At 43.9% G+C, this 21,752-nt stretch overlaps 1 protein-coding gene across 6 annotated transcripts in view; it reads left to right on the top strand.

Moving 5' to 3' along the window:
- The window catches only part of OSBP2 (oxysterol binding protein 2), a 333,561-nt gene that overhangs the window by 288,041 nt on the left and 23,768 nt on the right, over positions 1-21,752 (top strand). For 5 of the 6 annotated variants that reach the window (XM_033956744.1, XM_033956742.1, XM_033956741.1 and 2 more), the window contains one exon: positions 12,734-12,918. In XM_033956744.1, coding sequence (XP_033812635.1) covers positions 12,734-12,918 — 185 coding nt within the window. Of the gene's footprint in view, positions 1-12,733; positions 13,023-13,068; positions 13,226-21,752 lie in introns of those variants that run through there. The other variant, XR_004540462.1, reaches the window with a different exon arrangement.

The following is a 21,752-nucleotide window of genomic DNA, read 5'->3' as shown; positions in this document are numbered from 1 at the left end:
AAAATAGAAATTGGTTAGATTAGATGGATGGGGAAAATTAGAAAAAATATGTTGAATTGCTTAAAATTACTATTTGACAGTTCAAATCAAATTAACTATTGTGAAAACAACTAGGTTTTTAAACTTTTTTGAAATTGATATAATTGATCTACCAGTCTTAGAGAATCTGGAAGTCCATTGCAAATTGTCACCAATTTAAATGTAAAAGATTTACTAAGCTTCCCAGTGCATTTAATACCTTTCAGAGAAGGAAATGCTAATTTGTGAATTGTTGTAATTCTTGAATAGCAGGATCTAAAGGAATTCCCACTAAGGGGAATCAAAGAGTCAAATATTCCATAAAGGAGTTTGAAAACCACACATGCACACTTGAACTGTATCCTATGATGGACCGGAAGCCAATGGGGAAACATGATCGTACTTTCTCTTTCCAAAAATAAGTTTGGCCACTGTATTCTGTATTAACTGGAGACAATCTAAACTGCCATGTTTAATACCAAAATAAATAGAATTATAGTAGTCTATTTGCTTTAAACCAATGTAATTCAAATAATAATCTTTCTTAGCTAATATCAATCAACTTCTTTTTATAAATATAAATCATAGCTCTCTATTTAACTCTAGCTTCCTCAATTCCAACTTTATTCCAATATCTTTCTAAGTTTCTACATTATCTTTTTAATGCAGCTAGTTCTTCTGAGAACCAACTGCAAGATTTTCTTTTCCAACCAAGTTTTTTCTTTAAAGGAGCTATTTGATCCCAAATACTCCTTGAATTCTGTGTTCTAATCATTTCAGCACCTGCATCCTCATTATATAATTTTGTGACTTTTTGCCAGAGCATATTCTGATCTATTTTTCCTCTTGACCAACTTTCTTGTTTTACTTTACTTTTATCATTTAAATTCCTTTCTTTCCAATTAATTACGAAATTCAGCATATAATAATCTGACCATATTACTTTATCCCAAAAATTATTCTGATAGGAAATATAGTCTAAAGAATGATTGGTAAATGAAAGTAAATCAAAATGATGACCCTTTTCATGTGTTGTTATAGGTTCAGGTTGATGTAATTCCAAAGAATCTAAAAATACTAAAAGGTCTTCTACATTCGAATCATTCCTATCTTCAAGATGCAAATTAATGTCGCCTAACAATAATACATGTTTACTATTAAGGGAGTTATGTGCACAGTATTTTTCTAGCTTCATTCCATTTACCTGTTGGGCAATATAATACCATATAGCATAATGCTTCCCAATGTGAATCATATTCAACATCAAATGCCATTATTTCGGTGGAGGAGAAATTAATTCTTTCTCTTAGTTCAACTTTAAAACAACTTTTTTAACATACTGCTACTCCTCCCCCTTTTTTTCCTGTCTGTGGCATATGTAAAAATTTATAACCCATTCTGATCTGCTCTACTTCGTTTTATTATTTTCAGGTATTTTTGTCCACTATTTTCTGCATGGCTTTGGTACCTGTGGATCCCCCCTCTTGGGGCTACTCCACCAGGAAAAGGACGTGGACCTGTAAGGGTGGGTCATTTTTAAGTTCTTGTAAACCATGCCGAGCTCTACTTCCGTGGAGATGATGTGGTATATAAACTTAAGGTTTAGTTTAGTTTGATGCTCTCAGGCCAATCTCTTAGAGTGCCTATGGAGCCAACCTGCTTTGTGATCCATCAAAAGCATTCACCTGGAAGCTTGCTCACCTGCTTATTTATCAGAGGCTTGAGCGCAGGCTAAGTGGCCCCCTGTGTTAACAACCCTTTGTATATCAATGAGCCAGCTGTGTATAAACACCCTCTGATGCACCGCATGGATATATGGTATGGACGTTGGAGTCAGTCAGTCAGTTCCTTTGACCGGCAACCAGAAAAGTTCCAGTGGTGAATGTGTTTTTTCTAGTCTTCTGAGACAGAAATCCTTTCCCTGCAGGCAAGCTGCTACAAGCTGACAGGCACCTGAGAAGCCACAGGGAGTACTCCTATTTTTCCCTATGGGGAAAATTGGGTTGGGGGGTCAAAAAGGTAGATCAAGGGTTTCTGGGATTAGGATTAGGTTCCCCCACCTCTAAAACCCTTTTTTGAGTCTTTTGAGTTTCAGGGAAGCTCTCATGGGCCTTTTTTGGTGTGATTTTACTGACAGCAGCCATCTTGGATTTTTAACAATCTTTTTTCAAAAGCTCCATCTGCCTAAAAACCCCTTGTTTTGATCAGGGATCACCTGTTTTGGATTCCTCAGGCCAATATACTCCTGTTTCATGCCATTTTTGTGCAGTTTTATCAGCAGAAGAACGGCCGTTCCACGGGGCACAGGAGGAAGGGACAGGAGCTTCAGGCTCAGCCTGTTTAGAGTACTCCAGCGTGGGAGAACCCCAAAAAGCTCAGCCAACAGAGAAGAGATCCCATTCAGATGCTGCAAGTAACGAGCGTGAGAAATGCAAGCACGCGGAGGTCCAGAAACCCCAGTCAGGGATTTTCAGGCTTGGTCAGTCTCTTATGGAGAGCCAATTTGACAGGCCCAGGGAGCACTGCTCTGACTGCAAGATCACCAGAACAGGGAGAGTTCCTTCCCATGATGGCTTCTCCAACTCGGAACAAACCAGCTGCAAGCATTGGTGACCAATTGAAGCAAGACTGGGAGGACTGGAGGTCCATTTCCATGCCTTTATTATCCCAAGGCTCAGCTGCATACTTGGATGACTAAGGGTCTCTATTCAAGGCTGGAGGTCAAGAGGATGTGGCTGATCTTGATCAGGGGACAATCCCTCTGTGCGCCATCTTTTCAAGTCCACAACAGTTTCACTACTCCGAATTGAAGTTGGACACTCAGCAGCCCTCCACCTCCCTGTGTTAAATCATGAGCTGTACGAACTACTTTCAAACACATATGGGCATCCCCTCGTTAGTCACTAACTATGAAGGCTCCCTAAAGGTGGCAAAAGCTGTATTCAGACTTTACACTATGACTCCATCAGTCATTGTATTGGTGGCTCCAGGGGAATTTCTAGCCTCACTGGATTTACCAGAGGTATACCTTCACATTTCCATTTTTCTAGACCACAGAAAATATCTGAGATTTCATGTTCTCCAGAGACGTTTCCAGTTTGTGGCGCTACCTATTGAATTGGCTATGGCCCTGAACACCTTCATAAGAACATAAGCAGTGCCTCTGCCGGGTCAGACCACAGGTCCATCCTGCCCAGCAGTCCGCTCCCGCGGCGGCCCAAACAGGTCAAGACCTGTCTGAATCCCCAGAGGGGGTCCCCTTGCCACCCATTTAAGTCCTAGCTTCCCATCGAAGTCCTAACCCTCCAGTCTTGCACATGCACGACCTGGTTGGGTTTCTATACTTATTACCTGGTTAGCTTTCTATACCTGTGATACATCCCAGCACCTCTCTCAGTATCCCACGATCCCTTTATCCCTCAGGAATCCGTCCAATCCCTGTTTGAATCCTTGTACCGTGCTCTGCCTGATCACTTCCTCCGGTAGCGCATTCCAAGTGTCCACGACCCTTTGGGTGAAAAAAAACTTCCTTGCATTTGTTTTGAACCTATCTCCCTTCAGTTTCTCCGAATGCCCCCTCGTACCCGTTGTCCCCTTCAGTCTGAAGTATCTGTCCCTATCCACCCTCTCCATGCCCCTCATGATCTTGAAGGTCTCTATCATATCTCCCCTGAGCCTCCTTTTTTCCAGAGAGAAGAGCCCCAGCCTATCCAACCTCTCGGCGTATGGGCAGTGTTCCAGCCCTCTTACCAGTTTGGTTGCTCTCCTTTGAACTCTCTCAAGTACCGCCATGTCCTTCTTGAGGTACGGCGACCAATATTGAACGCAGTATTCCAGATGTGGACGCACCATCGCTCGATACAATGGCATGATGACTTCCCGCGTCCTGGTTGTTATGCCCCTCTTTATGATGCCCAGCATCCTGTTGGCTTTTTTTGAGGCTGCTGCGCACTGTGCAGATGGCTTCAGTGATGCATCCACCAGCACACCCCTCTCAAGACCACTGTATCCCAACAATGCCCCCCCCCCAATTTGTAGTTGAACAACGGATTCTTTTTCCCTATATGCATGACCTTACATTTTTCCACGTTAAAGCGCATTTGCCATTTGTTTGCCCAGTCTTCCAGCTTGTCCAGGTCCCTTTGCAGGTCCTCACACTCCTCCCTGGACCTAACTCTGCCGCACAATTTGGTATCGTCTGCAAATTTTATAACCTCGCACTTTGCCTCCTTTTCTAGGTCATTGATGAATATGTTGAAGAGTAACGGCCCCAGCACCGATCCCTGTGGCACACCGCTCGTGACTCCCCGCCAGTCAGAATATTGGCCCTTTACTCCGACCCTCTGCAGTCTACCCGACAACCAGTGCTTGATCCATCTGTGCACATCCCCTCCCACCCCGTGGTTCCACAGCTTCCTAAGCAGCCTTTCATGTGGCACCTTGTCGAAAGCATTTTGAAAATCGAGGTAAATGATGTCTATGGGTTCCCCATTGTCCACCCGACTGCTTATTCCCTCAAAGAAGTACAGAAGGTTTGTTAGGCATGACCTTCCCTTACAGAATCCGTGCTGGCTTGTTCTCAGTAGGCCATTTCTCTCGATGTGCTCGCAAATGCCGTCCTTGATCATAGCTTCCACCATTTTCCCTATTATTGAAGTCAGGCTTACCGGCCTGTAGTTCCCGGGGTCACCCCTCGATCCCTTTTTGAAGATGGGTGTGACATTTGCCAATTTCCAGTCCTCTGGTACCTCTCCAGTTTTCAAGGATAGGTTGCAAACATGTTGGATTGTGCCCGCTATTTCTTGTCTTAGTTCCTTCAGAACCCTTGGGTGGATCCCGTCTGGGCCCAGTGATTTGCCGCATTTTATCCTGTCTATCTGTTTGAGGACATCCTCCTTACTTACCTCTATGTGCTCCAATTTTTCAGCCTGTTCCCCACTCATGAGCTCCTCTGAGTTCGGTATATTAGATGTGTCTTCTCTCGTGAAAACAGACGAGAAGAACGTGTTCAACCTCTCAGCTACCTCTTTATCCTCCTTAATCACTCCCTTCCTATCCCCATCGTCCAACGGCCCCACCTCCTCTCTCGCTGGTCGCTTCCCCTTACCGTAACTGAAGAATGCCTTGAAGTTTTTCGCCTCCCTGGCCAGCCCCTCTTCGTATTTCCCTTTTGCTTTTCTAACCTCTCGGTGGCATTCCTTTTGGCATTTCCTGTGCGCCTGGTGATTTTCCTCCGTTGGGTCCTTTTTCCATCTCCGGAAGGATACTTTTTTGTCATTTATTGCCCTCTTTACTTCTGTTGACATCCAAACCGGGTCCTTTGACCGCTTGTTCTTGCAACCTTTCCTGAAACTGGGGACGTACATTCTTTGTGCTTCCTGCAGGGTGTCCCTGAATAGGGTCCAGGCGCTTCCTACAGTCTCCATCCTAAAGATGTTTCTGAGCTTCCTCCCCACCATTTTCCTCATAGCAACATAGTTCCCTTTACTGAAGTTGAGCGCAGTTGTTGCGGTCCTCCTTACTATGGGTGTCCCCCTTTCTAATGTGAATCTGATCGTGTTGTGGTCACTGTTGCCTAGTGGTCCTCCCACTTCTACCTCTCTTGCAGACCCCCCTAATCCGTTTAGGATGAGGTCAAGAGTAGCACCCCCTCGCGTCGGTTCCCTGACTAGTTGCTCCATGAAGCAGTCCCTCACAGCTTCTACAAATCCTGTTTCCCTAGTGCAGTTGGAGTGACCCGTACTCCAGTCTATCCCCGGGTAGTTGAAGTCCCCCATCACTGTTACACTTCCAGTCCTGCATTCCTGTCTCAGTTCAGTTTCCAAGTTGTGTCCGACTCCTTCTGGCGTACCAGGTGGGCGATAGTACAGCCCCAGTTTTATGCCTGCACCCTTGTTTCCCGGCAATTTGATCCATAGTGATTCCAGCCCCTCTGCCTTCGTTGCCATATCCATCCCGACCGAGTAGATAGAGTCCTTTACATATATTGCTATGCCTCCCCCCTTTTTGTGGGTCTGTGGGGTGTTCCCTCTAAGCTGAGCAGGAGTCCTCCACCCACAGTCTCACCAATAGAGGGTGCTGTTTTACTGTCACATTTTTCAATTGTGAGGGACAGGCAAGTTCTGCAGGACTCCAGGGAACATACCTGTCCTTAGCGACTGAAAATATTCCACCCCCTAGTGGTAGCAATGCAGCTGGAGGACACCTGCTCAGCTTAGAGGGAACAGTGGCTCCTGTCCCTCCTGTAGAGCTTGTACCCCGGCAGCGCCACATCCCATTGATTCTCCTCTGTCCACCATGTTTCTGTAATTCCAATTATATCCAGGTCCTCCCCCTTGGCCATGACCTCTAGTTCACCCATCTTGGCCTTGAGGTTTCTTGCATTTGCGTATAAGCACCGCAGGTCCCGTCGTTTTTCCTCCATCTCCGCATTTACCTGGGCCGCCTCCCCGGGCCGCCTCCCGCATTTACCTGGGCCGCATTTACCTGGGCCGCCTACTACCAAGGTGATGGTAGTAGTAGCAGCTCACCTTTGCAGGATGAGCCTACAGGTTCAGCCATGCTTGGACAATTGGCTTCAAAACAGGAATGTGAGCACACAGTGAAGCAAGTGGTGGATCTGCTCCAGGGCCTCGGTTGAATAGTCAACTTCAGGAAAAGTGCTTTACCCTTGTATTCTTTACTATTAACATATTGTATTTCTCACCCATATTCTTTATGTATCGTGTTGATTGTGGGATTTTTTTTTTATTCTCTGTATTTGAATTTTAAAATATATTTACTTATTTTTAATGTAAACCGCTTAGACATTTGATGAGCAGTAAATCAAATTTGAATAAACTTGAAACTTAAAGCCAACTCAGTGCCTGGGAGTCTGTTTTGACATGGTTAGAGGCCGCCGTGTCAGTCTTCCCGAACCATGCAAACAGAAGCTCAGGAAGCAGATTACAGAGATTTTAGTAATACTGAAGCCCACAGCCTGGCACTATCTTCAGGAACTGGGCTCCATGGTGGCCAATGTGGAAGTCGCCCTCTGGGCAAGAGCGCATATAAGAAATGCCTCCGCTGGGTCAGACCTGAGGTCCATCGCGCCCAGCAGTCCGCTCACGCGGCGGCCCACCAGGTCCAGGACCTGTGCAGTAATCCTCTACCTATACCCCTTTATCCCCTTTTCCAGCAGGAAATTGTCCAATCCTTTCTTAAACCCCAGTACCATACGCTGCCTTATAACGTCCTCTGGAAGCGCATTCCAGGTGTCCACCACACGTTGGGTAAAGAAGAACTTCCTAGCATTCGTTTTGAATCTGTCCCCTTTCAACTTTTCCGAATGCCCTCTTGTTTTTTTATTTTCTGAAAGTTTGAAGAATCTGTCCCTCTCTACTCTCTCTATGCCCTTCATGATCTTGTAAGTCTCTATCATATCCCCTCTAAGTCTTCTCTTCTCCAGTGAAAAGAGACCCAGTTTCTCCAATCTCTCAGCGTATGAAAGGCTTTCCATCCCCTTAATCAGTCGTGTCGCACTCCTCTGAACTCTCTCGAGTAACGCCATATCCTTCTTAAGGTATGGTGACCAATACTGGACGCAGTACTCAAGATGTGGACGCACCATTGCCCGGTACAGTGGCAGGATAGCTTCTTTCGTTCTTATTGCAATACCCTTCTTGATTATACCTAGCATTCTATTCGCTCTCTTAGCGGTCGCTGCGCACTCTGCCGTCGGCTTCATTGTCATCAAGTTTCAAGTTTCAAGTTTATTAAGTCTTGATGAATCGCCTATAAATTTGCTAGGCGATGTACAATAAAAATAACATGTATTAATAAATGAAACAAGTACAATATTAAAAATGACATAAAAAACAAATTTGTTGTGTAGACAAGAAACATACTTTGCAAACTACTCAAAAAAACCTATATTCACAATAATGTGAGGGTAAAACATACAAGACATGTGAGGATAAATAGGGAAATAGTTACAATTTTGATAGAGGAGAGGAATAAACATAAAAGGAAAAAACAAAAGGTGGGTAAAAGATGGCTGTTGTTTTTTTTTTTTTTTTTTTTTTTTTTTTTTTTTTTTTTTTAAAAAAGAGAAAAACCGAAAATGTAAATAAGAATGTCAAATTTTTACTGCTCATAATAACCATACGCATCTTTGAAAAGAAAAGTTTTTAGCATTTTTTTAAATTGAGTTAGGTCTTTTAGTTCTCTGATGTCCACCATTACCCCCAAGTCCCTTTCTTGGGTACTCTCATTCAATAACATTCCTCCCATCGTATAGCTGTACCTCGTGTTTCTGATTCCCACATGCAATACTTTACACTTCTCAACATTGAACTTCATCAAGGCTCACTTCTATGGATGTTAACTTGATTGCCATTGAAGATTTGTTCAGGTTCCGGTATATTGGTTGTGTCTTTGCTTGTAAATACAGACGAAAAGAACATGTTAAGTCTTTCTGTGACCTCTTTCTCTTCCTTCACCGCTCCCTTCCTGTCTCCGTCGTCCAGCGGTCCCACCTCCTCCCTAGCCGGCTGTTTCCCTTTAACATATCTAAAGAACGGTTTGAAATTTCGTTCATCTGCCATCTCTCTGCCCATTCCCATAATCTGCCATCTCTCTGCCCATTCCCCTAATTTGTCCAAGTCCCCTTGCAATTTTTCACAGTCCTCCTTTGTCCGAGCTCCACTAAATAGTTTGGTGTCGTCCGCAAATTTTATTATTTCACTCTTCGTTCCTGTTTCTAGATCATTTATGAATATATTAAACAGCAGCGGCCCGAGCTCCGAGCCCTGCGGAACACCACTCGTGACCTTCCTCCAGTCTGAGTAGTGGCCCTTCACCCCTACCCTCTGTTTCCTACCCACTAACCAGTTTCTGATCCATCTATGCACGTCTCCGTCCACCCCATGGTTCTTCAGTTTCCGGAGTAGATGTTCATGAGGCACCTTGTCAAAGGCTTTCTGGAAATCTAGGTATATGATGTCTGTGGGGTCTCCTCTGTCCATCTGTTTGTTAATTCCCTCGAAGAAGTGCAATAAGTTGGTCAGGCACGATCTCCCCCTGCAGAAACCATGTTGGCTGGTTATCAGAAGTTCGTGTTTTTCAAAATGTTCATCGATTTTTTTCTTTTATCAGTGCTTCCGCCATTTTCCCCGGAACAGACTAACCGGTCTGTAGTTTCCCGGGTCACCTCTTGATCCCTTTTTAAAGATGGGCTTAACGTTAGCTATCTTCCAATCCTCCGGGATCACACCTATTTTCAGAGATAGGTTGCAAATTTGCTGTAGTAGTTCCGCTATTTCCTCCTTTAGTTCCTTCAACACTCTTTGATGGATTCCATCTGGACCCGGGGATTTGTCAGTTTTTAGTTTTTCTATCTGTCTGCGCACATCATCAAGGCTCACTTCTATGGATGTTAACTTTTGTGCTTGAATGCCATTGAAGATTTGTTCAGGTTCCGGTATATTGGTTGTGTCTTTGCTTGTAAATACAGACGAAAAGAACATGTTAAGTCTTTCTGTGACCTCTTTCTCTTCCTTCACCGCTCCCTTCCTGTCTCCGTCATCCAGCGGTCCCACCTCCTCCCTAGCCGGCTGTTTCCCTTTAACATATCTAAAGAACGGTTTGAAATTTCGTGCTTCCCTGGCTAGTCTCTCTTCATACTCTCTTTTGGCTTTTCGAACCACACGGTGACATTCTTTTTGATACTTCCTGTGCTCTTTCCAGTTTCCCTCAGTTTTGTCCCTTTTCCATTTTCTGAATGAATTTTTCTTATTGCCTATCGCTTCCTTCACTATTTTAGTTATCCACGCCGGGTCTTTTATTTGACTCTTGTTGCACCCTTTTCTGAATCTGGGGATATATAGATTTTGCGCCTCGCTCACCGTGTCCTTGAAAAAGGACCAGGCATGTTCTACCATCTGCCATTTTTGGGAAGTGTTCCTAAGTTTCTTCTTTAGCATTCCCCTCATTGTTTCGTAGTTTCCCTTCCTGAAGTTAAAAGTTGTCGCTATGGTTCTCTTTCCTTTCAGTATTCCTACTTCCATCTTGAACTTGATCATATTATGATCGCTGTTTCCCAACGGTCCCACTACTTCCACTTCCTTTGCAGGTCCCCTTAGCCCATTTAGGATTAGATCCAGAGTGGCATTTCCTCTTGTCGGTTCTCTAACAAGCTGTTCCATGAAGCAATCTTGTACAGCCTCCAGAAATTCTGTCTCCCTAGCGCATCTTGAGCTTCCAAGACTCCAGTCTATCCCATGGTAGTTGAAGTCTCCCATAATAACCGTGTTACCGCCTTTGCATTCTCGCTTCTACTCGGCTTCCATTTCTTCATCGATATCTCCGGTTTGTCCGGGTGGACGATAGTATAGGCCTATCTTTATTTCAGGCCCTTTCCTTCCTGATATTTTAACCCATAGTGATTCTAGCTTGTTGGCCGTCTCTGCTGTGTCCATTCTTGTCGATTGTGTGCTTTCTTTTATGTATAGTGCTATTCCTCCTTTCTGTCCTGACCTGTCCTGGCGATAGAGCTTGTACCCCGGCAGTGCTGTATCCCATTTGCTTTCCTCATTCCACCATGTTTCAGAGATTCCAATGATGTCTATGTCTTCCGCAATGATCATGGCTTCTAATTCCCCCATTTTGTTTCTTAGGCTCCTTGCATTAGTATATATGCAATTTAGCTCCTGGCATTTTGTTGCCTTTATTTCCTTTCCCTGTGCTTCGGTCTTTAGATTCTTCTCTTTGGCTACAATCTTTCTAACTTCTTCTTCTTGGTTAGTCGACTCCTGTAATTTGTCCCTTGTTTCTTCCCAGCCTTTTTTCCCCTCAGTATCTTCACGGGATACCTTCTTCCGACTATGCGTCCACTCCAGGTTTCCCTCCTCTCCAGGTGTTCCCTGCAATGGCATTCTCTTTGGATGCAGCTCCCCTGGACAAGGGAGGCAAGGAACAGCTTACGTTGGTGGCTCCAGAGGCATGCCCCACCAGATCATCATGACTGATGCCAGCCTGAGCGGCTGGAGGGGGGGGGGGGCAATTGCTATGCTCTGCATGTGTGACCAAGGCCAGGTGTTCTGGTAGGAATGAATGTTGAGAAGCATACAGCGTACTTTGTGTAGTTTAATTTTGTGATTAACCATTATGTGGTGTTAATAAGATTAGATTGTGTGTATATATATGAAAAATGAATGGAAAAATGGTATTACAGTTGATATTATTGTTATTATGGGAATGGGGGTCTGGAGTGGAGCTTTGCCCCACTCCACCCAAACAAAAAAGCATTCCACTGCATATGAAACAGAGGATTTATTTATTTAAAATGTCTAACCCACTTAAGTCTAAGCAGTTCACAATATACATACAAAATCATCAACAAGGGACATGGATGTCTGTGTGGCAGCGTTCTTTGAAAACGACCACTCAGATGTTCATGCAGAGTGTGAACCAAGAAAGCTCAGATTCAAATCCTATTGTAACTTTTATTTTGAAATTGTGAGCCCCCCAGGAACAGCAAGGTGCCTTTTGTACCTGAATGAACACAATGGGATGTAGTGGCTTTTCTCTAAAAAAATTTGTTGTAGAGATATTTAATAAGAAACTTGAATTGTGATTATTGCACTATACTTAGTGAAGATTGACAACATAATTTCCTCCAGTTCTTGACGCTACCTTTAGTGGGTTAAGCTGTTATGTGATTGAAAGTATTTTCCATTTATGCTGTCTTTGAACTATTGTGAATGTCTCATTTGTTAACCACTTAGTTATAGGCAGTCTAGAAATTTTAGAAATAAACTTGTATAGCCTTTAAGCTTGCAGGTAGCTTATATATTTAGATGCAGTAGATATTTTTCTCTTTCTGGAGGGCTCACAGTTACAAAAAAAAAGTACTGAAGAAATAAGAGCTGAAACTGAATTTCAACCTGGGTCCCTTGGTTTTATAGTCCACTGTACTAACCACTAGGCTGCTCCTTGGACTTTGTTCCTGCTTTAAGAATGAGCCTGGTATCCCTTTTTGGTTTCACTTTCGGGGGGAGAGGAAGGGGGAGTCAGCATCCACTGGAGGATTAAGGAGGTGTCATGTTTTAATCCCTTCAGTGGATAACTGCTCAATCAGGGCCCCTTTTTGTACACTGGACATGCCTGAAACAGATCTTAAGGATGTCCTCCTTTGTAGACATGGACATTGCTTCCCCTTCAGTAGCACTGTTGAACATCCAGATTCCAGGCCCTCCCTAATCCTGCCCACAAAATGCCTTCTTGCTATTTGGATGTACTACACTGTTGGATATCCCTTTTCTGCCTTTGTGGAATCGGTTCTCAGATGTTTCGAGCACATGGACATCCATTTTAACCTTTTGAGACAAGAACGTAAGACTTGCCATACTGGGACAGACGGAAGGTCCATCAAGCCCAACATTCTGTTTCCAACAGTGGCCAACCCAGGTCCCAAGTTCCTAGCTAGATCCCAAGGAGCAAAACAGATTCTATGCAGCGTGTCCTAGGAATAAGCAGTGGATTTCCCCAAGCCATCTCAAGAAGGCCTATGTCCATATGCTTAAAAAATAAGCACCAAAATCTTAGAGGACTTGGTTCCTGGCTTGCCGGTATGAGTGATATCACTTAGTGAACAGAAGCAAGTATAGTTTCCAAGTGGACATCAGTTGCTTATGTGAGTCATGCATGACAGGATGGTTTTCTCTCACCTCTGTAGGTGACAGGTTTGGTGACAGGTGCGGATGGTAAAGCTCACTTTGTCTTGTCTGGAACCTGGGATGAAAAGATGGAGTATGCCAAAGTCGTTCAGAGCACCCGAGGCAACAACAGCTCAGAGGGCAAACAGAAGATGGTTTACCAAACGCTGCCCCCCAAAGTCATCTGGAAGAAATACCCCCTCCTGTAAGTCTCTCCTACACAGCTTACTAACCACAAGAACTGCCCCCTCTTATGAGTCTCATGCACCAATCCATTAACTGCAGAACAGCCCCTGACCACGAGAACTGCCCCTCCTATGAGTCTCATCTGCCCACCCACTGACCACAAGAACTTCCCCAGCTTTTAACCTTTAAGTGTCCTGTGTTCACTCTCCTTCTCCGTTAATACATCCTGATTGGGAGAGTCTCACATATGATGTAACATCTGTTGCCAATTCCTTCCAGAACAGATGGTCTCTCTAAACACATTTTATATAAAATCATTGCTTGTGCCTTTTATAGAATCTTAAAATGGTCTTCTGAAAAGCACCTGTGTGAATGCAATGGGGTGCTACTATGGAACTCAGGTTATTTTATAATAAAATCTGAACTCTTAGGAGAGAACAAATATTTTGGTAGGCTAAAGGCAACACTGCTTTTATTTTCATTTATTGAATTGAACTCTGATAGAAATATAGAAAATGATGGCAGCTAAAGACCACATGGCCTATCGAGTCTGTCCGTCCATAATAAGCTGTACCTTCTGTGCTTTCGTGAATTTGGATATTGTCCTTGTTTCTACCACTTGTACTGCATCACTGGAAAGCCATTGTGCCAACTCAAATGGAGCACACCAAGTTCCATTTTTCTCCCTCCTCTCAGGATGGAATTAGAACAAAATGACTATTTCCTTCATAGATTAATAAGTTTACTGCAGTACACATGAGACGAGAAAATGTAAGGGGTGAATATTTACAGCAATAACCCTGCAGGCATATTTATGAGCTGCTGACAGGACTTCAGAAACACATTATCATATTTTGTCTTGAGCAGTGTGTTGAAAACCCAATTACCTATGCTATCAAGGGACAATACAGTTACAGCCAATGTCATACACCTTTGTTGGTTTTCGTATAGCAAAACTAGCAATGATGATGTTGGTGTGTGATGACAATCACTCCCTCTCCCTCAGAGATCCCATTTACTTGTCCCATGGGGGCAATAAGAGGGAACGTTTCAAATTGTCTACAATAGGGCAAAATCCATTCATTTTTTTAATATACAGACTTTGGACTAATTTTCAAAGAGAAAACATATGCAGTGCAGTTTTTTATACAGGGTGCAAAGTAACAGGCATATGGAAAGCATCGGCAGAAACATTTTATCACAGCCCTTCATTGGTTGTGATCATCATCTTCCCTCTGTCAGATTAGCAGACCTCGTGTCCCCCCAATGTACACTTGTTCTCTACTAATGTTCTAAAAAATCTTGGATATGTGCAACCATTTTTTCTGTGGTATTTTTTTCCCTGTGTAATTGTGAAATTGCAATCTATGTAGGTGATTCTCAATTAGCCTTTTAAAAGTTTTGCATTTTGGTGATTTCATGGGGAGTCTGTTAAATAATAATAATAACAGTTTATATACCGCAGGATCGTGAAGTTCTATGCGGTTTACAATTATTAATAATGCATCAAATTGAGTAGAACTAACAAGTTAAAAACTAGTGACTAACAGCTCTAGATATCAGTTATTGTGGGAGAGATTGTACAAATCAGCTGCCTAAGTACTTCAGGAACAGATATCAGTGTTCTCCCCAGGGCCTTTTAGCCAGGCGCTCCGCCTGCCTAATTTAGATGACCGCCCAGCTGTCATCTATCGGGAATCCTGCAGCTGCCGCCACTCAATGTAAAAAAAATCCCTCCCAAAAAACCACCTCTCACCGGCTTGGAGATGCGAACTCATGCTTCGGGGCTCTAAGATATGTGTGCCGGCTTCCCTTCTCTTCCCTCTGAAACCGGAAGTTACATCCGGGGGGGGGAGAAGTGAAGGGAAGCCAGCACACACACCTTAGAGCCCCGAAGCATGAGTTCGCTGCAGGCTAAGGCAGGAGACTGGTCAACGACGGATGGAAGCTTACAACTCGCTGCCAGGTCCTGCCTACTTTCTGTTTCCGCGAAGGCAGGACCCGGCAACGAGGAAGGCCCGAAGCAAATTGTAAGTTTCCCTCCGTCGCTGACCTATGGAGGGAAGCTTACGATTTGCCTAGCGACTTTGCCGAGAGAGTGGTTGATCCTTGGAACGAGCTCCTGGTGCAGGTGATCGAGGCAAACAGCGTGCAAGAATTTAAGAGCAAATGGGATGCCCATGTGGGATCCCTTAGAGGGTTAAGCCAAGGGAACCTGTCACCAGGAGTGGGATCCCTAGGATAGTAGACTTGGGGGTGGGTCAGTAGAGTGGGCAGACCTGATGGGCTATGGCCCTTATCTGCCGTCATCTTCTATGTTTCTATGGATGTGTGAGTTGGGAGGGAAGGGGCGGCTGGGCAGGGCTGATGCTGTCAATGCTCATCTCTCCGCCCTTGTTCTCATTGCGCGGCCGGTGGTGGAAACAGTGTAGAGCTAGAGCTGGCTGTGGACCGGGAGCGGGCGTTGCTGGCTCAGCGGCGGCATTTGCACGTGCTTTTCACACGCTACGGCGACAACAGCTCGCTGACGGTGCAGCTCCTGCTGCAATTTCGGCAGCTCCTGCTCATCATCGGTTTGGGGCAAGTCAAATCAAGTGGCTACCGGGGGAAGAGGAGGTGGAAGATGCCTGGCACCGGGGCTGGAACCACGGCGGCCATGGCTTTGGCTGCCCAGCTCCTGTTGCCCACCGCAGCTTGGCTCTGGCAACGCCACAAGCCCCGAACCGCTAACCAGACACAACTATCCCAAGGCCATTTACAGCCGGAGCCCCAGGAGGTGAGACACCGAGTGCCACTGTGACTAAACTAATTCATTATTTGCCTGTGACTTTCTGGTATTTAGGATTAACTCTTTCCATTCAACCCTTGACTTTAAACACACAAGTCTGGAAGTCTAAGCACATTTATTTATTTATGTTTACAGGTATTTGGGAACCTAAAACAGTGAAAGCTACTTCCGACCAGTGATAGGACAAAAGCGCTCGAGACTTCGGCGCGCCCACATTTCAGCACAGACAAATCAGCGCAAGACCCCAGTGCGCAGCCTAAAAAGTTACTTTTAAAGAGCTCTGACGGGGGTGTGGGGGGGGGAACCTCCCCACTTTACTTCATATTTTTTGTGCTGCCGTTGGGGGGTGTCATTATAGAGAAAACTGAACTTTTTCCTAAAAAATCGGGAAAAAGTTAAGTTTACTCTATAATGGAGGGTTCCAACCCCACAACTCCCCCCAATGGCAGCGCGAACAGTATGAAGTAAACTGGGGGGGTTCCCCACTCACACCCCGCGTCGGAGCTCTTTAAAAGTAACTTTTTAGGCGGCCTGCTGGAGTCTTGTTCTGATTTGTCTGCGCTGAAATGTCGGTACGCTGAAGTCCCACGAACGACTATGAACCGTTGCGACCTTGTCCCCCCTCCCCCGAAAAAAATGATTTTGCAGTGGGAGGGTCGTAACTGGTGTTATTTAATAGAGTAGGGACTGGATGTTTGAAGAATGTATGGTAGTTCTGGGGTTATTGATGCAGTTGCAGTGCTGTAGAGAAACACTTTTCTAGATTATACATCTTATTGTTTGGGGGAGGCTTATCCTTGCTTTTAAAGTTGGACTTATAAATGTATTCTACATTATTATTATTTTTGTATTAATAGGATTTTTATAATTTTGACATTGGGGAGGAGTATTTTAATGGTTGCAGAGTAGGGTTGTGGGTCCATGAAAAATGAATGGAAGAAATTGCATTCCAATTAATACTATTATAATGGGAGTGGGGTCAGGGACTGTTGGTATTTGTTAGACTTAGGGGGGTAAACATTGGTCTCTAGGTGACTAGTATGGAGTTCACTCAGTAAGGGTCCCTTTTCCAAAGCCACAGTAGCGATGCTCCAAAGTCCATTCAGTTCCTATGGGCTTCATTCAGTGTATTTGCTGTGGCAGACCTGCTATTGCAGCTTTGTATAAGGAGCCCTAAGGCAGTAACTACTGTAAATTGCCGGGGATGCAAAGCATTAACTGATTCAACATGAGTTTGAAGTTGGTTTTGAAAGAAATGGAAGGTTTGATACTGGTCATTAGTTCTTCGGAATAAGAGGATCTGCATTACTTTTTTTCAAGGGTGGCTTAAACGCTACTGGAACACTGCCTAAGTGTCAAACCTTAAAAAAGGAAGTCATATTGAGCGTTGGAAAATAATTAACTAATAAAAATAGTGCACATTTAGTGATCTTTTTACTAAGGCGTGCTAGCTATTTTAGCGCACACTAAACGCTAACGCATTCATAACCTGTAATGGACACAGCGTTTAGCGTGTGTTAAAATGGCTATAGCAAGCCTTGGTAAAAGTACCTTTTCATTTTCCCCACCACCAAATTTCCCCATCCCGCCCCGACCGGCTACTTTTTCATGCCACCCGGCTGGATAAAATTTCTGGGGAGAACACTGGATATGTTTTTAGGTGTCTCCTAAATTCCCCATAAGTATTAGCAAGCATAAGTAATAGTTCCAGATCTTTACCCCATAATACTGCTTGATATGAGAAAAGATGTTGATGATGACTTTTAAATTTACATCCTCTAACCGGTGGAGAAAAAGAATTCAAGTATGAACTTCTCTTAGTCTATTGGTTGAAAAAGAGAAAAGGTCAGTTATATATTTGGGGGCTAGATTGAATAGTACCTTAAAGCAAAAACTTAAACTTCACACGTGCCTCCATTGGCAACCAGTGCAGGAGTCGGTAGGAAGGAGTTACATGATCGAACTTCTTCAACCCAAAAATCAGCCTGACTGCCGTATTTTGCACCAGTTGTAATCGCTGCAGATTCTTCTGGGAGATTGCTAGATAGGAAAGTGTTAATTGCATTCATTAATATTTAGAGACCATATTGATCAAAAGCAGAGCAGTAATTTACATCCAAAAATTGTTTTTCTGGGAATGACCTAATATCTCTGTGGCAGTTCCTTGAACTGCTGTGTGAAAACTGTTTCTTTGATTTCCAGGCCTGGTGTTTAATCCAGACTGACTTGGGTATAGTTGGTTGGTACATGGTTCACCTAACTGCTAACAGCTGTATAACTAACTGGCTTTGTCTGAAGTATCATCAACATTTTAATCACCAAGGCCCGAATTCTAGAAATGGCGCACTAAAGTCGGCAGTAAGTGACGTACTGCCATCTAACTTAATTGGCTTGATTGATTTTAATTAGCATGGTAATTGACTGCGTCATTTAAAATGAATTATTTTCTCATTTAAAAAATTGGAGATGCCTCCAGCATTGGTGCCGTGCTTCCATCTATGGAGGCACCTAAGGTCACAGAAGGCGTGGTTAATGTTGGAGGGGACATGATCAAAACATTCAAGATAATGAAGAGAATAGACTTAGTAGATAAGGACAGCTTGTTCACCCTCTCCAAAGTAGGGAGAACGAGAGGGCACTCTCTAAAGTTGAAAGGGGATAGATTCCGTACAAAAGTAAGGAAGTTCTTCTTCACCCAGAGAGTGGTGGAAATCTGGAACGCTCTTCTGGAGTCTGTTATAGGGGGAAACACCCTCCAGGGATTCAAGACAAAGTTAGACAAGTTCCTGCTGATCCGGAACATACACAAGAAGGGCTGGTCTCGGTTGGAACGCTGGTCTTTGACCATAGGGCCGCCGCGTGAGTGGACTGCGCGGCAAGATGGACCACTGGTCTGACCCAGCAGCGGCAATTCTTATGTTATGTAACCTTAGGCGCCTCCATAGTAGCAATTCATGTCACAGATAGGCACTAGAAATGTCGGCCTTTAAAATCCTGGCCTACTTTTCTGGTGCCTATTTTTGCTGTGGTTGTGATTCTCAAAATAGTGCCATTGCATGACTGACACACATTCGGCGCCACTTTTTTATGTGCCACACTACAAACGGTGCCGTTTTGAGAATGTGGCACTAGATGACTGTTGTTTTGTTCTTCCCAGTCCCTCATGTGCTTTTTGGGAATCAACTAGAAGAAGCACTTTTTTTTGGCCCCTTTGTCTTCATTCAGAATCATCTTTTAAAAACATTTCTCTTCAATCAAGCCTTCAATACTTGTTAGATACCATTTGTCATCAGGCCCTGGAGACTCTATCAAAAGAACAGCCTACAGTCAATGTTACTTGGTTATCTGAAAGTTCTCTCTGAATGCTTGAGGTTTTTTTCCCTTTTATAATGAAGTTCATTTCGAATCGCTTTCCTTTTAACTTTTGGTTTAATTGTACATTACATGAATTTGCTTTGTAAAAAAAAAGAAAGGCATTTTTTTGGAAATTCAGATAAACATTTTGGAAGTTCCACAGGATATTGATGCTAGCATTGGCTAGGATTACTGTATGTGTCAGCTTTCTCTAAAATAAGTTTTACCTTAACTGTAGAAGTTATTATAGTGCAGTATTTTGCAGCCTAGCAAAAACCTAAAAACAGTATTCAACTGGCTAAATTTGTTGAAATCATAAGAACATAAGAGTTGACACCCCAGTATCCTGTTTCTACCAGTGGTCAACCCGGGTCACAGGTACCTGGCAAGGTGCAACAAATTTCAGAGTTCAATTATACGTTGAGTAAAGAAATATTTCTTCAAGTTTCAAGTTTTATTTATATTTGATTAATCGCTTAATTAAAATTATATCTAAGCGAAGTACAGTGTATGAATAAACATAATACTAAAGTAGTAGGTAACATGAAATATTATAAAATTAACAAATTTATACTAAAATTTACTAACATAGTAAATAACATAAAATATTATAAAAATTAACAATTTATACATTAAGTAATAGTATATATTTTAAAAAAAAGGGATAAAAGTTATAAAGTAAAAGTTCAATTGAAAATTTTTCTTAATTATTATATAACTAGTATTTAAGCCCGTTAGATTAACGGGTGCTAGATGTCTCCTGCTTTTGAACTTGGTCAGGGGCAGAGGCAGAGCCGGGGCGGGAGGGAGTGACGGTGGGAGAGCAATTTCAAAGCCTCAGCAGCGGCGGCTCCTTGACCAATCCGCGCTTACAACGTCCCCACACTTGCGGTCTGGCTGGCTCCCCCACCAAAGCCCTTCGCAGCGGCAGCCCCTCCTGCATCCGTCCCCACGTCCCAAGCCTCTCCGAAGACCGGCTCCCACGAAAATGGTACCCCTCTGTCCAAAGCCGTGGCAGCAGCCTCCCTCAAGACACATTTCAAATCTGACATATTGTAATCACAAAACAGAAAATAAAATTATTTTTCTTACCTTTTGTTGTCTGGTCATTATTCATATCATGTAGGGGTCCCAGGCTATGGTTGGCTTTTGATAACTCGCTTGCCAGGGCCCCTTCTTTCTTCTTCCCTCCCTCCATCCTGGCAGCTGAAGACAGGCACCTCCCCCCAGTGGTCTGAGACAGGAGGGAGCAGTTAGGAGAGGGTCTGAGGGCAAAGAGGGGCTCAACAGCGCACAACCACCTTTCCTTCCCTCCCTCCATCAAGTGCAGTGCAGCTCCACCAATGTTAAAAGGAGCCGCGTCGAAATCGGAGGCCTGCCACTGCCGTAGCACGTTCCCCTCTGCCTTGGTCCCGCCCCTTCTCTGACATATGGGACCGCGGCAAAGGGAACGTGTTACGATGGCGGCAGGGCTCCAATTTCAAAGCAGCTCCTTTTAACATAGGCGGAGCTGAACTGAAGGGAAGGAACGGTGGGGCCGGGTGAGGAAGGCCGCCTGCTAGGTAGGGGGATAACAATGGCGCTTATGCTCAAGCCCCCGCCGCAGCTCCTCTCTCGATCCTGGTGCGGTTCGAGAGAGGAGTCGTGGCGGCGGCTTGAACATAAGCGCGATTGTTGTCCCCCTACCTAGCCGCGAGGCTGCGGCGGGGTTTCCATGGCAACCCGATCGCAGATCTCAGTGTAGGGCCGGGTCTGGCAGCGCCGTGTAGGGCGGAGGCGGGACCTCAGCACTGCACTGCCGGGCGGCTCACGCCGCCGGCCCCCAGGAGCTCGAGGCCGGTTGCGGACATGCCTGGCGTGGCATAGTGCAGGAGGAGTGATCGGTGGCGCGAGGTAGAGAGCAGGTGATGACAGTGATTGGTGGCGCAAGGTGGAGAGTAGGTGATGACGTAAAACGCGCGCATGCGCACTCGTGTTTTCGGGACGGATCAGGGAACACGTTTTTTTTAGTGCGCATGCGCGGCCTAGCATTTTATTATATTAGATAGGCTAAAAGTTTATAAATGATGTAAAAAAATAGTTACATGTAAGAGGAGCTCATAATTAATTCTAAAGCTAAACATTAAAAGCATCCTTGAATAAAAAGCATTTTAAATTCTTTTTAAAATCGTTTAAGTTATTTATTTCTCTTAAATGTAAAGGTAAAGAGTTCCAAAGTTGAGGCGCTGATACTGAGAACATATCCTGATGGCGGGTTCCAATCATTTTTAAAGAGGGAATAGTTAAAAGTTTATGGTTATTTGAACGTAAAGGACGTAAGGTATTGTATGGAATAAGTAGTTTATTTATAAATTGAGGTTCATTAGTGTCGAGAGTTTTAAATGTTAATAATAGGATTTTATAAGTAATCCGATGATTAATGGGGAGCCAGTGTGATTTAATCAAAAAGAGAGTGACATGATCGTATTTTTTTCCTTTATGAATAAGCTTAACGACAGTGTTTTGTATAATTTGTAAACGTTTCTTTTCTTTTAGTGTAATATTTAACAGTAGAGAATTACAATAATCAAGTTTAGAGATAACCAAAGAATGTAGTAAGATATTTAGCGATTTTGGTTCTAAAAATTTTTGAGATTTCTTCTAGTTTGTTTTAAATTTACTACTTAGTAGCTTTATTACATACTCCCTAGTCCTACTATGTTTGGAAAGAG

This window comes from Geotrypetes seraphini, chromosome 8 (genome assembly GCF_902459505.1).
Source record: "Geotrypetes seraphini chromosome 8, aGeoSer1.1, whole genome shotgun sequence".
Lineage (NCBI taxonomy): Eukaryota > Metazoa > Chordata > Amphibia > Gymnophiona > Dermophiidae > Geotrypetes > Geotrypetes seraphini.
The sequence above is the reverse complement of the archived record's forward strand: the minus strand, read 5'-3'. Positions and strand labels throughout refer to the sequence as shown.